Genomic DNA, 14,298 nt, shown 5'->3' with positions numbered 1-14,298 from the left:
GAACAGCTTTAAAGGCCCCTCGCTGTGACTGCCTGCATGTTTCAGGCTGCCCAACGTCCTGTGAGAGGCACTGGGTGCTCTGTCCCTTCCTCTGAAGGAAGTAGACAGAGGGAGCAAGAATCAGGGGCAGGGGGCAAACTCTGCAGATGGAACCATGGGGTTAGTAAGCATCTGGGCAAGCAGGGAATCCTGGGGTTTTCTTGGTTTCCCAATTCAGCCTGGCTTCCAGAAGGTTTCCAACAGAGGGTGCCTCCATGTCACTCCCCCAGCCCCAGCCCCCAGCCGGAACACCATCCCCACTCCATCCCACCCCACCAGGCCTCACCTCCGAAGATCTTCAGGAGGGGGCACCCCTCGGCGCAGGTTCACCCACTGCTGAAGCTGGTTCATGGAGCTCTTGCGCTGGGCGATTTTGTCGGGGTTGGCACGTGGCGGGAAGCTCTGCCGGTGCCCCCCACTCTCTGAGTCCTGAGGTGGGAAAGCTGTGCTCCCCGGCCGGCTTGGGGAGCTATACTGCCAGCCATTGGGCTGGGTGGGCCGCTCCCCCCCTCCTGGGACCCTTGGGCCCTCAGGGTAAGGGCTGCCCGGGTCTGAGGCTGGTTCTGGTCCAGCGTGGACACCATTGGCTTTCACCAGAGGCTCGCTCTTGACTTCAGGCCTCTCAGGCCTCCTCTCCACCTTCTCGCAGCCTCGGCCATCACCCTCTCCTCGAGTCTTGGCCTCTGGTTCAGGCTTGGGAAGGCTGTTTTGGGGGGGTTGGTGGTGGTGTTTGCTGGGTGGGATGTTCTCAGAGTCTGGCTTCTCGTGGCTGTGGGATGCCAAGGGAGATGTTGTAAGGGACTCCAGCCCAGCATGGAGTTCAGGTGGGGGGAAACTGGGAAGGAGAAAAGGAGTGCAGAAGGATGGACAGGAAGGCAGTGATGGAAACAGGATTCAATGAATTCCAATTCTGTTTCCTAAATCCTACCATTTTATATTCTTGCTCCAGCCTGGGCAATTATAAAGCATAATCCAAGCTTGCCTGTGCATATGTGCTCGTCTTGCCCTCGTGGTCCTCCTCGTGTGTCACCCTCCGCTCCCTTCTGCTGGAACGCCTTGAGTCCAGCCTCCTAGCTATGGCCGAGACTAACCTCACCCAGACTAGGTCTCTCCTGTAGTCTGTCCCTGATCCAGCCCCCCTCACTTGGTGTGCACTATGCACCACACATAATCGGAACCATCCTTGATGTCTCAGCTGCAGAGGTTTGTGACAGGTCAGCCCTCTCTCCTTTAGAAAGTTACTTAACTTCCACGAGTCTTGGACTCCTCGTTGGCAGGGTGCGTAGGACTGTGTGAGATCAAACATGGCAGGAGCACCAGGGGCTGAAGCTGTTGCCTCAAACTTCACAGGCATAGAAAGAGGCTAGTTCCCCTCTCCCAAACAAGCATCTTCCAGGACTTTCTATTAGAGTATAAGCTCCATGAGGTAGGAGCTTGTCAGACTTTTCCTACCTTGTTTTCCTAGCACCCTATACACATTTCTATTTACAGTAAATATTTATGAAGAGAATGAGTGAAGTTCTGGAATTCCACCCCTTGGTCAAAGCAAAGATGGAATCTCATGACAATGTTTTCCCTACACCTTCCCCAATTCAACATAGTCAAGCATCCTTGTTGAGACACTGCTTGGTAAACATTTTCAAGACATGTACACAGACTTGGAGTCTATACTGTAAAACTTCCTTCTGCTGGATCCCTGTTAACATCTAACTTAAGACTCAATGCCCAGTTCAAGTAGAGACAGGTGCTGAGACTCCGGGTGATGACGGGATGAAGTGACAGGAGCAGTCACATACTGAGTGCTTGCTGCATGTCAAGCATTTTACCTATACTATTGAGTCCTCACAACAACCCTATGAGGTTGGATTATAATTATTGTCGCTGAGGGTCAGAGGTTAAGTAACTTACACTTAGGTCACACAGTGGGCAAGTGGCCAAGTTGGGATTCAAACCTGAGTCCCACAAGGGCTGTATGCATAACAAAACGAGCAAATGACCCTGGTCTTTGGCTCCTGGCCAGTCCCAGATGGAACCTGGCTTCTCTCTTGGCCTCCACCAGCTCAGAGAGAAGAGGAGGAGCTGGCCAGGGGAAAAGAGACTACAGGCTCTGAAATCACTAGCCAGGCACCCTGCTGGGAGGCAAGGAGTTGGTTCACATGTTCTCAGAGGTTCAAGTCCACATGCTGGGCTCAGCAAGGGCATAGAGATGGGCGCCTCTTCACCCCTCCTCTCTCTCTCTAATAGCAGTCCTCACACCTATGCCCAGTCCCCGGCACTCACTTGTGACGTGCAGCTTGGGGCACCGACTTCTGGGCTGGGGGGATCTGTACTCGGGCAGCCTCCCCCATGGCCTGGATCCAGGCCTCCTGCTCCTCGGGGCTCTCGGCACTGAAGAAGTAGGTGCGGACCCCGGCGTGCTCAGCCTGTGGGGAGAGGCAGTGCGTGGAACTGTCCCCAGCCTCGTTCACCCAGCACACAGTCACCTGTGGGGAGAAGACACCCACGCCCACAGGACAGGTGGTCAGGCAGGTCATTCCCCTGACCTGCAGCTCTTCGCCCCATATGGAGCTCAGGGCAATGTGAGGAGGCCCACAGCTGTCCCAAGTGCTCCAGCTGGCATCCAAGTATCTGCCTTGACTAGCTCTCTGGACACCACTAGGCAGCTCAATAGCCAGGTAAGCTGACCTGCCCCACCTGAGGGACAATTACCTCGCCCGCTCTCCCATCAAATTCCATGTTTGATTTGAACGGCAATTACCCCATGCCCGGGAGAGATGCCCCCCTACCACAACCACATGCCAGTCTCGGCCCCAGCTCAGCCTCTGAGAAGCTGGCACTCTTTTCCGCGCAGCGGGACAGCGCGGGCACACGGGGGGCATGCACAGACAGTCAGAGCACGCTACCTAGTTGGCGGCTGCAAGCAGGCGCAGCAGGCGGTAACCCAGAAGCCAGCTCCTGTCCAGAGGAAGGGTCCTCACGCGGCCAGAAGGAGGAGAAGCAGAGAACAGGTCAACCGAACACCAGAGGGAGAGACAGGAGACGTGACAGGAACGTTGAGGAGCAGAGGGAAGTGGGGAGCTATTCAGACTAGCCCCTTCTACTCAGTGTCACCACTGGGACCTCAGCACCCAGCAAGGCTCAGGTCAGCCCACCAGGAGTGGGGGTGGAGAGCTTGCACCCGGCAAACCTGGGTTGCTTGAGGAGAGAAGGCAGGGCAGCCCAGTGCTAATCCTAGCTCTGTTCCCGACCAGCCCTGCAACTGTAAACAACTCGAGATTTTGCTCTGGCCTTAACTGATGCATCTGTTTGATGGGGAGGGTCCACGAGGAAAAGACGCTCCAGTGCTAGATTCTTTCTGGGGTCTCAGAACACTTCCTAGGTGAGACCAATCACCCAGAAAAAGCAGCTAGCCTTGTTCATCCCATTCAACATGAGAGACCCAAAAGTGTTTAAGAGTCTCAGATGTGGACTTCACTTTGGCCTATGACCCCTTGGGTGCTAAATCCTGGGTCTCTGGGGGTTGGAAGGAGAGAAGACAGGGCTCCTCTGACCAAGCCCCAGGGTTCTCCTAAGCAAAAGTGTCAAATCCACACCCTTCGAGTGCTTTCCCAGCCGGACCTTCACTTTTCCTCAGCACCTTCCCCAGCCCATGATGTCTTTCCACAGGAGCCATTACCCAGTGAGGGAGCATCCTACTTCTCTAAGGACAGAGATGGGCCTCCTTCCTCTGGATCCGGCCAGTCCCCACCCTCCAGCAGGGCTGCCCAGCAGGAAGGCAGAGACAGGGAGGTGCTGACAAAAAGCCAGTGAAGTTGTAAGGAGGCATCTGGGGGTTGAAACTGCACAGGGATATGGAGAGTAGGGGCCCAGGCAAGGCCTCTGGGGTGGAGAACACAGGGTTACTGTAGAGGAGAGAGACACACAGGTGGGATGAGTGGGTGTGTCCTGGGCTGGTAGGAGTGGCAGCTAAGCATCCAGTGAGCATCCTGTGTGTGCAGAGCTCTGCTCTGGGCACCAGTCACAGGGAAAGCAAAGACACGCTCTTAGCACTTGAAGAGCTCACGGTCAAGCTGGAGGACAAAACATACCCACGGGGAAACAAGGAGAGAGCAAAGGCACGGGAACAACAGCTTGTGACAGGAGAAGGCAGAGGGCCTGGGAAAAGACAGGGTGATTGATGGGGAGCCAGGAGAGGGCACCAGCCTGGAAGCATGAAAGGGGACCAGAGAATTGAGGGAGGTGCCCCCATGGATGAGCCCACAGAGCCCCCATGGGGCTGTGCAGGGACAGAGGAAGGCCATTCAGCAGCAGGCTGGGTGGGAACAGTGCTGGCTCATTACTGGCCATCTGAGGGTTTCGCTTGGTGGCCCCAGCAGGACAAGCCCCCCATCTGTCTCATCTCCCCTCCCTTCCCTGGGGAAAGGCCACTGAATAGCCACAATCCGAACCTTTTGTGGGCCACTGAGCACAGCCCTCAGAGTTGGGTTTTAAAGAGGCAGTGCACTCCTCAGGGGAAAAGGAAGGAGGAGAGGGGCTGATGGGCACAGAGATCTGGGGTTTATGGAGGGGTGTGTCAGTCATTGGGACGTTGTTCTAATGCGGCTGCCGGCAGAGCTCCCGAGCTGGAGTGTGTGTGTGTGTGTGTGTGTGTGTGTGTGTGCGCGCGCGCGCACAGGTCTGGACGGGAAGGGTAAGACAGGCTGTCTGACTGTGTGGGTGTGTGTGCGTGTCTGTGTATAGCAGGCCTGTTTGTTGTTGGTTAAACAGCCTGTTCCTATTTCCCCAGCTAAAATCCGGCTCCCTGGAGCCAGTGTTTTATTGATTATTCATTCTGCAGACAGGACCCTTGGAGGCTGGAAACTAATTATGTGCCTAAGAAGTCCCTCTTTGTTCCCCGGAGCAGCATCTGTGTGTCTGCCCACCTCTCTGTGGCCAGGTGACCAGAGCTGAAGGACAGAAAGGGCAGAGTCTCTGGGGCCCCAGGAACTCGGATGCTGCCCTCGAGTAACCTGTGGGTTTTCAGGGTCTTGGACAGCAATTCTCAACTGGGGGAGAGAGGGCTTTGTACTAAGAAAATACATGGTTGATATCATAATTTTATATATGGAAAATGAAAAAGAACCTATGATCTTTGCATCATAAAATATGAAAAGGGCATGGAATTTTCATTGTTTTTAATGGGCCATGAATTTTTAAATGTGGAAAAACACTGGCCTAGGATGAGACAGCTGCAGTCCCGTCTTTGATGGGTGGATCCCCCAGGGGTTCCGAGGAGTGACGCTGAGCAGGCAGGTGAGGTCTATCTCCCTGGGCCCTTATTCCCTCAAATTGTGTCTCTGTGAGGTTTGTAGCTTTCAATTATAATGAAACTCAATTCCTAACTTTCTGCAAAGATTTTTTTTTTTTTTTTTTAATTAGAGCATGTCATTTATGGAAACTAAAAAACACAGGCCTACCAAACCCATTTTCCAAGGTGGCAAAAATACTAGGGTGCTGGCCCATGACAAGGGCTGGAGAGGGGACAGGGTGCAGGCAGCAAGGCTGAAGGGCAAAGGGAAAAAAGGAAAGTGAGGACAAATGACAAATTGAGAGCCCTTACATGGGCCAGTGGGAATGTGCTGTACACTGAATAGTAGTGAACAACTTACATCTGAGACCCTTTGAGTAAGTTTGACTGGGGGTCTAATTCCCTGGGCCCAAAGTGGGGAGGAAGACTTTCCAGAATGGATCTTAGAAACCCACCCGCCCACAGTTCCTGCCTCTGCTGTGAGGGATTTCCTAGGTGCCAGGCCGCCGGGCAGAGGGTCCATGGCCTCAGCACATAACTAATTCTCCCCCAGGAAAGACTGTGGTACCACTGAAGCTCATCTGTACAGGCCCACCCTGGGGAGAGAAGAGGAAGGGGTCCCGGCACAGCCTCACGTGAGCCTTACAACAGCCTGTACTGAGCCCGGGGACCACTGCCTCTCCCCCCAATACTACCACTTGGGATTCCTAAGGAGGTGGCTCTTGATCTTGCTCCATTCTTGCGTGCTCTAGAAGAGCCGGCCTCCCTCCCCTACCTGACCTGGGAGAGGAAGGCCAACTGACCTTAAAGGTATGTTTTCGGCTGATGTTGTCTGAGGGCTGCACCGCAGCCACCCGGAAGCTCAGGAGGGGGATGCTGCCCAGGATGCTCTCCTCCTTCTCATCTGTCAAGGAAATAGAGGCACAAGTGAGATGTATGTGTGTTGGGGGGGGGGAGGGGAGGGTATCAGCCCTATTAGGATAAATACCAACAAATATTTGTTACTCATCTACTATTTGTCAGGCACTTGGGGCCACCACACAACCACACGGGGCGTGCTCTGCACAGCAAGAGGCACACTCCCTGGAGCTGGGGAGCGTGGCAGCCCTCCAGGCACTGTTCTAGACTTGAGGACTGTAGAGGTGAATGCGAGAGTAGTAGCACCCACACTTGGGGAGCTCACATTCCAGTACGCAAGCAAACAAGCACAGAAGAGCCAACATTTTGGAGTGCTTGCTATATGTCAGGCACTGTTCTAAGTTAAAGGCTTAATGGATTTAACCTGCCCAACAATCCTATGAATGGGTACTCTTATGATCTCCATTTTATAGGTAAGGAGGTTGAGACACAGAAAGATTAAATAACTTGTCCAAGGTTTCTTAAGTAGAAAGTGGTGGATTAGTCTTTAACCCAAGAAGTCTGACTTTTGAGCTAGCATTCTTAACCTCCCTCCCATCCACAGTGCCTCTCCAAACAAGGTGATTCCAACAGTGACACATGGAACAGGATATAATGGGATGGGGCGCGGTAGAGTGGATGCTCGAATCTTTGGCTCTGGCTCTTCTGGGTAACTGTCTCTAAGGTTCTCCCAGGCACCTGGCAGCTTGCTTTGTCTTCTCCTGACTAGACCCCTCCCCTTTACAGTCCCCATGTCTGCACAGAAGACATGCCCCTGTATGGCACTCTGGCCCTCTGATCCCCAGGAGCAGGCTAACAATCAGGCTGCTGCGTAATTCATCCCGAATCTCCAAAGGAGCCTGATGGATTAGCTAGTCAGGCCCCCAGCTATCAGCAGGAGACCGAAAGGGTAGGGGTGCTGTGTGGGAACCATGAGGTTGGGGCTAACTATGAGGCCATGGCAAGACCCTCCCCACTTCCCTGGGATAGCTCTTTATTCCTGGGGCTGGAGACCCTGTAAAACCCTCAGCTAGGGTTCAGAAGAAATCTCACAGGGGTTACAGACTCCACTAGTTCCCCTTCTCCCCTTACTCATCACTTGCACAAGATACTTAGCCCAAGGTCCAGTTTCCTGGGCAGACCTCGGCATGGTACCCAGAGGATGGACTAAGCTAAAGGAACAGGAGGGCTGGAAACCCAGAGCTTCTTCAGGAAGGCAGAGGCCATCATCCCCAGGAGGAGGTGGGCCCCCTGCCTGGCTGAGTCCAGGCCAGTGTTTAGGGGTCTCCTGAGAGCATCTCTCCATGCATAGTGACCCCCCATCTCCATGTCCCTTGAGTTCAGAGTTTCATAAGTTTCTCCCCTCACACCAGGCCCAGAGTGCCTTCCCTGCAGAGACCCTGGCTTTCCCTCCAGCTTCCGTTATACTCTGGCTCCTGTGCGGCCCTACATCCTCGGGCCCAGCCTGAGCAGATTCTTCTCCCTCAATCTTGGGGTTTCCTCTGTGACTAGACCCTGGATGTGCATCCCCTTCCTGATCTCTCTCCTTGGGATTCAGGTGCCTCAGGGCACAGGGACAGCAGTGTTCTAAGGGCAGGGGGTGGTCACTGGGTACAACCTTTGTTTGCCAAAGTTAATGATTCAGTGAATTGCTCCCAGGACACCTGGAGAAATCAGAGCTCTGCCATTCCCAGGGCATGGAGGAAAAGGAAACAGCCACTCCTGCTGCTAGATCATTTTATCCTCTCCTCAGCGCCCAGGCCTCCTTGCACGGCATCAGTGTGACAGAACCGTCACTGTCATCAACCCTCACTAGTTCCTCCCTGCCCTCCTTGACATATTGTTGCTGTACATACTTTAAAAATAACTTCCTAGAGGTTGCTGCACCAAAGTTATAAGAGTTTTGCCCTCCTTTCTGTGGGGGAGGAAAGGGAGTGAGTGTTGGGGTGGGCAAAGAGGGCAGAAGCTGGGGGATAATCATTTACTCCACATTGATTGAGCACCTACTATGTGACAGGTGCTGTTTTCAGTGCTGTGGATACAGCAGCGAACAAAACTGACCAAAAAATCCTGCCTACACAGATTGGATCATACATTCCAGTGGGACGGGGGAAGCTCAACATACAAGGTCCAATTAGCAGGTGACCTGCTAGTGATGGCCAGGGACCCTCTTCTTCTTCCTCCTTTTCTTCTCCCACCCACGCCCTCCCCCGGACTTCACCTTCTGTCATCTGACTGTCTTGTTCATCCACCACACCACCCACCAGGGCCTAGAACTCTGCCTGAAATCTAGTAGGCACTCGGTAAATATTGTCGAATGTGAAATGAGTGAGTGAATGAGTGAGCAAGTGAGCTTTGTCTTTATCCCCTGTCACGTGCCACTGGTGCCGGAGACCACAGAGGGGATATGTGCCCCCCCGACCCCCAACATCCATCAGAAACCGAGCTCTGCGACAGGGCAGAATGAGAAAGAGGGGGCCCTGGATTCCCACAGCCCCTGCCAGTGCCAGGTGCAAGCTCACCTTTATAGTAGAAGAGGCAGCGATCTACCAGGACGAACCAGCGCTTATTCCACTGCTTAACCCCGGAGCTGGCCTGCAGGAGAAGTGGGGAATAGACAGGATAGTCTGTGACCTGGGCCTGGGGAGGTGGGTGTGTGCAGTGGAAAGAGTGCTGCACTCATTATAAGGACATCCTGCCTCTGCTTGCAGCTCTGCCACTAACAAGTGGCAGCAACCCCCAAGAGCCCTCAGAGGCAGGGAATGACATTACGTTATTGCCTGTGACCTTCCACTTCTGTCATTCTGGGCCTCAGTGTCTCCCCCAGGGAAGATAAACGGTGCAGCGATGAGCCAGAAAGAGTGAGCAGAAGGTCAGGCAGGGATAGTGGCCAGGTCAACGAGGAGAACTGGACCCCTAGACTTAGAGGAGACAACCCCCTCCCTTCATAGCAAGAGGGCCCTGCTGACTGAGCCACTGGGTTGCTCTGATAGGGTTGATGACAGCGTATTTCAAAGTCATTGCATCTGCCCATCAGGACACCTGGCTGAATTCCCAAATATAACACTAATTTCTCTGTGTGATTTTGGGAAGATACTCAACCTCTCTGAGCCTTTATAAAATTAGGAGATTTCACAGAGATATACCAAAATAGGACCTGGAAGGACATAGCAAAATATACATGGGCTGTTATAACCACAGAGGAATTACGGCGCTATGAGGAGAATGCAGGGATGCGGTGGGCAGAATGGAATAGGAGGCCTCACCTGCTTGAAAAGCCAGCCTGCCTTGGTGACAGGAGCACTGGGGTTCCGCTTCATGGAGTGCGAGCGCTTGCCGAAAGCAATGGCCTTGCGGGACGTCCGGGTGGCCTAGGGATGCAGAGAGCAGGCAGCTTAACTCTTCCTCTCCTCCTTCCTGCTCCACCCGCAAGGGGAGCTGCCCTTGGTGGGAGCTATCCCTCTCCAGGGCCCTGGGGGCCCTCACGTTAAGAGGCCCAGGTGAGAAGCTTGGATCTCTTACTAACTCAAGGCACGGCCTTTCAATTCTTTGGCTCTTTTTCTTATCTCTAAAATTGGGCTCAAAATTATAGTCCTACCTGTCTCACAGCGATGTGTGTTTTTTGTTTTTTCTTAAGGAGAAAATAAGATATTTCATTTCACTCCTGGCCTATCCTTCTCTACTGTCCTTACTCCTTACCTCTTTCATAATGCTTTCTCAGACCCATTCAACTTCAAGTAAATTCCCTACGTCATCATCTTCTCCAAGCCCAAGTCATTCTTTTTTTTTTTAATAAATGTATTTATTTTATTTATTTATTTTTGGTTGTGTTGGGTCTTCGTTGAGGTGTGCAGGCTTCTCATTGCAGTGGCTTCTCCTGTTGCAGAGCACAGGCTCTAGGCGTGTGTCAGTAGTTGTGGCACGTGGGCTCAGTAGTTGTGGCTCGCGGGCTCTAGAGCGCAGGCTCAGGAGTTGTGGCGCACGGACTTAGTTGCTCCACGGCACGTGGGATCTTCCCGGACCAGGGCTCGAACCCGTGTCCCCTGCATTGGCAGGCGGATTCTTAATCACTGCGCCACCAGGGAAGCCCCCTATTCATTCTTGAATGTCCAACACACCACAGAGCAGGGAGGATGTACGGGTGTTCTCCTAGCTCCTTATTGCCACAGGGAGTTCCCCACATTCTGGCAACAATCTCTCTTTCTCGAAGTATCAGTGATCTTTCACTGTTTAGCCCTTCTCACCACTATCAGCTTCTAGATCATTTTTTCAGAGTCTGAGGATTTTGATATCAGTCATCCTCTCCATTCTAAGTCTTGCCATCACCGTGGACAATTTCATTGCTCCACAGTGAGAGGGAGGATGACCCATCCAGTGGCCTAACTTTAAACTACCTTGATGTCCTCAAGTCCAAAATCCTCCACTTCCACCCCAGCAACTCACTCCCATGGCAACACCTTAGACCTGGCCAGCTCCCAAGCCCCTTCACCACCAGCATTGTCAATTCTCATATCCCCATCTTCTGATCACAGCATCCCATCCTCTGGGCTGTCTCATTCCATCCCTCAACGACACCAGCTTTTCTACTCCACTGTGATCCCCAACTCCTCAATCCTTGCCTTTTTTTCCTGGATCCATGAGCTACCTCCTGGTGTTAGTTGTTTCCCTACAAAGCCTAGGCCCCGTGGTGGAATAGATCAACCGCACTCTCCAACACCAACACCCTATCCAGTGCCTTTCCGCTTGACCTTCTCTGAAACTCTAAATCCCAGATTAATCAAATTATCCACCCTCCCTGCACTCACAGCCAGATTATGGTGCTGCTGGAGAACAATCACACCACAGTACAGACGAGGCCACCATGACCCCTCGGTCCCCGGTGCTCCGCTGCACACCCTCACCTCTCTCCCGAGCCCAGCGACCTGCCTGCCTCTGCCTTCCCCGCAGTGGCTTGGATCCTCCCCCACAGAGAAAATTGAGGTTGTCAGACACGCGCTTCCTCAATTTCACACCCTTTTACCCAGAAAATTACTGCCCTTACCACTCTCCTTGTCTCTTTCCCTTCAATGTCAGAAGAAGAGGTGTTTTCCTCCTTTCCAAGGCTATTGGGTCCAGCCTGCTGTCTCCTCTGAGACTTGCTTCATTGATAACCTCTCAAATCTGTCTTCATTTTTTCCTCCTCCACTGGCTGCTTCTCCTAAGCAAACATGCTCAGGTCTCTTCATCTTAAAGCATCCCTCTGTCTGTCTCTCTCTCTGTCTCTGTCTGTCTCTGTTTCTCTCTCTCAATCTCTCTCTCTCCTCTCTCTCACTGTCTGTCTCTGTCTCTCTCAATCGTTCTCTCTCCTCCTTCTCACTGGCCCTCACGCACCCACACACACCTGACTGCCCCCTCTACCCTCCACCAACTGTCCCCGTCAGGTAACACCTTCCCTCCCTTCCCTCTCTTTCTCCTCAGAGATAGGCTGCTGGGAAGAGTCCTGACTTCCTCTCCTCCCTTTACTCCTAAACCTCCTCCACCTCTTTTCAGAAATGGTCCCTGCGATGTCAGCTCAGGCCACTCAGTCCCTGACATTCTTAAGCACCAACAATGTGAACCTTTATGTCCTTCCTGAAACTCTTCTTTTGGTTTCTGGGGCACTATTTCTTACTTTCCAATATCTGCATCTGTGGCCAGTCCTTCTCAATCTCCACCTCCACTCTAAGTGTTGATAGACCTCAAACTTACTCTTTTATTCTCGTCATACATTGTGCCTGTGTAATGTCATCCATACCCATTGCCTCAGCTGCCAGCAATATGCTGAAAACTCCCTAATCCATATCTAGATTCATTTGCTAGAATGAATGTAGATATAGATTCATTTGTCCCAGTCCATTTGCTCACTAGTTGTCCAGCTAGGATTAAATAAGCGCAAAACCAAACTCATCCTCTTTCTAACCAAACTTGTTCTTCCGTATTTCTCATCTCAGTGACTGGGCCACAATCTACCCAGTGGCCCAAACCAGAACTCTGAACAAGCTCGCACCGTCCCCTCCTCCCTCCATTCCTCCACACCATCATTTACGCAGGGCTGACAAGTCTGTCTTCTTAATGGATCTCAAGCCTGTCCTTTCTTCTCCAGTGCCGCTGTTGGTGCCTCATGGGCTGTCATCTCTTCTGGCTGTCTACCCTCTGTATTGAACTAAGGTTATCTTTCTAAAAATACTTTATTAATCATACTACTCTCTTGCTTAAAATTTCTCACTACCTCTCGTCACTTAGGAGAGAATTCCAATCCTCAGCACAGCACACAAGGACAGGTCTACAAGATCTGGCTGGGCCACCACCCACTTTCTGCCACTCCACCAGAAAGGCACCACCGCTGGTCATGCCAAACTCCGAGTGGTTCTCTCCCATCTCCCTAGGGCTTTGCTCACCATGGGAGGCGGGGGAACCCCACTTCCCTTGTCCACTACCAAATCCCAACTCATCCTTCACAGCCTAGTGCAGGCCCCCCATGTCCACGAAACCTCCCTGTTCTCCCAGAGTAGTTGCTGCTTCCTCTTCTCAGAATCTTCTCATAGTCTAGAATCTGTCACACTGCAACAGAACTGTGGACTTTCTGCCTCCCGTACGAGACTGTGAGCTCTTTGTAGGGAAAAACTTTTGTTTTGTTCATCTCTTTATCACCAGAGCCTAGCAAGGTGCCCAGCTATCAATAAGCACTTAGTAAATACTTGCAGAAGGAAGGAAAGAAGAAACTGGGGTTTATCATAAAGTACCTCCCAAACTGGGAAATGAAATTATTTTCTGTACTTTACTTGTAAAAACCCACATATAATGGCAGAGATCAGCCATCTGAAGAAGTCATCCACCACCCTCAGAATATGTAAATCCTAAAATCTTTCCCTTTTTTCTCAGTCCGTCATCTGTCATAGTTTCACCTGCTCTCTGCAGCCTAAAAGCTGCTCCTTGCCACTTCAGCCATTCCCCTGCCAACCCCGCAGTTATACTCTAGCCTCCTTATCTTTCTGCCACAGCTTCCCAGCAACCCTCAACCGGTCAATGCACCCATCTGCCAGGCCATAGCATTGCTGGAGAAAAACCACACACACCTGTGGATCAGAGCCACACAGATTCAGTCTACGACCTCAGATGACCCTTCAGTATTATTGGGCAATATTCCAAATGTTCCTTGTTGACCACTGACCCTTGGGCTTATTCTGAAGCCCCCCGCCCCCCAACGCCTCTCTATCCACCCCACTCTTCTCAGCAGAAAACCCTACTTCCTACTTCCCTGCAAAAGTTGAAAACATCAGGTGGGAGTGTCTCGAACTTCCTAGCCCCACCGCCACGTTTCACATACCTTTCTTATGCAGCCTCAGGAAGAGGGCCCCTCCCCTATCCAGGCTGACAGCAAATTGGCACCTGACTCCTGTCTCTACACAAACACGACTCATTGGCTATGCCTTTTCTCCTGAAACTACCTACTGGGTCATTCCCCTCCTGCCCTTAACACCTTGAAACAAAACAAAGTGAACAAAGAAAACCTCCCGGCATCTTGCATCTCTCCTAGCTGCCACCCTCCACCCCTGATTTCCCTTCATGGTCAAGTTTCTTTAAAAAATTTTTTTGAAATATTTCAAACATTTCAGAAAAGTAGGGACTAAGTCACCATTGCATGTTGTTTTCTTTCCCTAATAAAACATGACAAATAGAGTTGAAACTCCCTTTGAGTCCCTCCCCAATCTCATTACCTTTTCTTCCTCCCTAGAGGTGACCACTGACCACAAATTAGTATGCCTGTCCATGGTTATATGCTTGTACTGCAAGCTTATCTATAAAAACGCTGAATTACTTTTCATGTTTGTACATTTTACATAAATGATACCATATTTTTCATATCCTACAACTTGCTTTTTCCTCAGCATTATGTTTTTAAGATTTATCCTTGTTATACATCTCGCTCTAGTCCATTTTTAATTTTTGGAGAGTCCTCCATTGTATGACTACACTACCATTTACTATCTAGTTTCTTAGAAGAGCAGTTTTCTACTTTTCAGTGTCCTGTATCTGCCCTCCCATCTCCTCTTAAG

The 14,298-nt window shown here is 51.6% G+C and overlaps 1 protein-coding gene across 16 annotated transcripts in view; it reads right to left on the bottom strand.

Moving 5' to 3' along the window:
• The window catches only part of PLEKHA6 (pleckstrin homology domain containing A6), a 125,704-nt gene that overhangs the window by 26,318 nt on the left and 85,088 nt on the right, over positions 1–14,298 (bottom strand). For 14 of the 16 annotated variants that reach the window (XM_061187448.1, XM_061187452.1, XM_061187449.1 and 11 more), the window contains 5 exons: positions 9,490–9,594; positions 8,746–8,818; positions 6,130–6,230; positions 2,320–2,522; positions 326–808 (listed from right to left, as the gene is read on the bottom strand). In XM_061187448.1, coding sequence (XP_061043431.1) covers positions 326–808; positions 2,320–2,522; positions 6,130–6,230; positions 8,746–8,818; positions 9,490–9,594 — 965 coding nt within the window. The remainder of the gene's footprint in view (positions 1–325; positions 809–2,319; positions 2,523–6,129; positions 6,231–8,745; positions 8,819–9,489; positions 9,595–14,298) is intronic. The other 2 variants (XM_061187463.1, XM_061187451.1) reach the window with 1 other exon arrangement.

This window comes from Eubalaena glacialis, chromosome 3 (assembly GCF_028564815.1).
Source record: "Eubalaena glacialis isolate mEubGla1 chromosome 3, mEubGla1.1.hap2.+ XY, whole genome shotgun sequence".
Classification (NCBI taxonomy): Eukaryota; Metazoa; Chordata; class Mammalia; order Artiodactyla; family Balaenidae; genus Eubalaena; species Eubalaena glacialis.
Note: the sequence above shows the minus strand (reverse complement) of the source record. Positions and strands in the feature narration are given on the sequence as shown.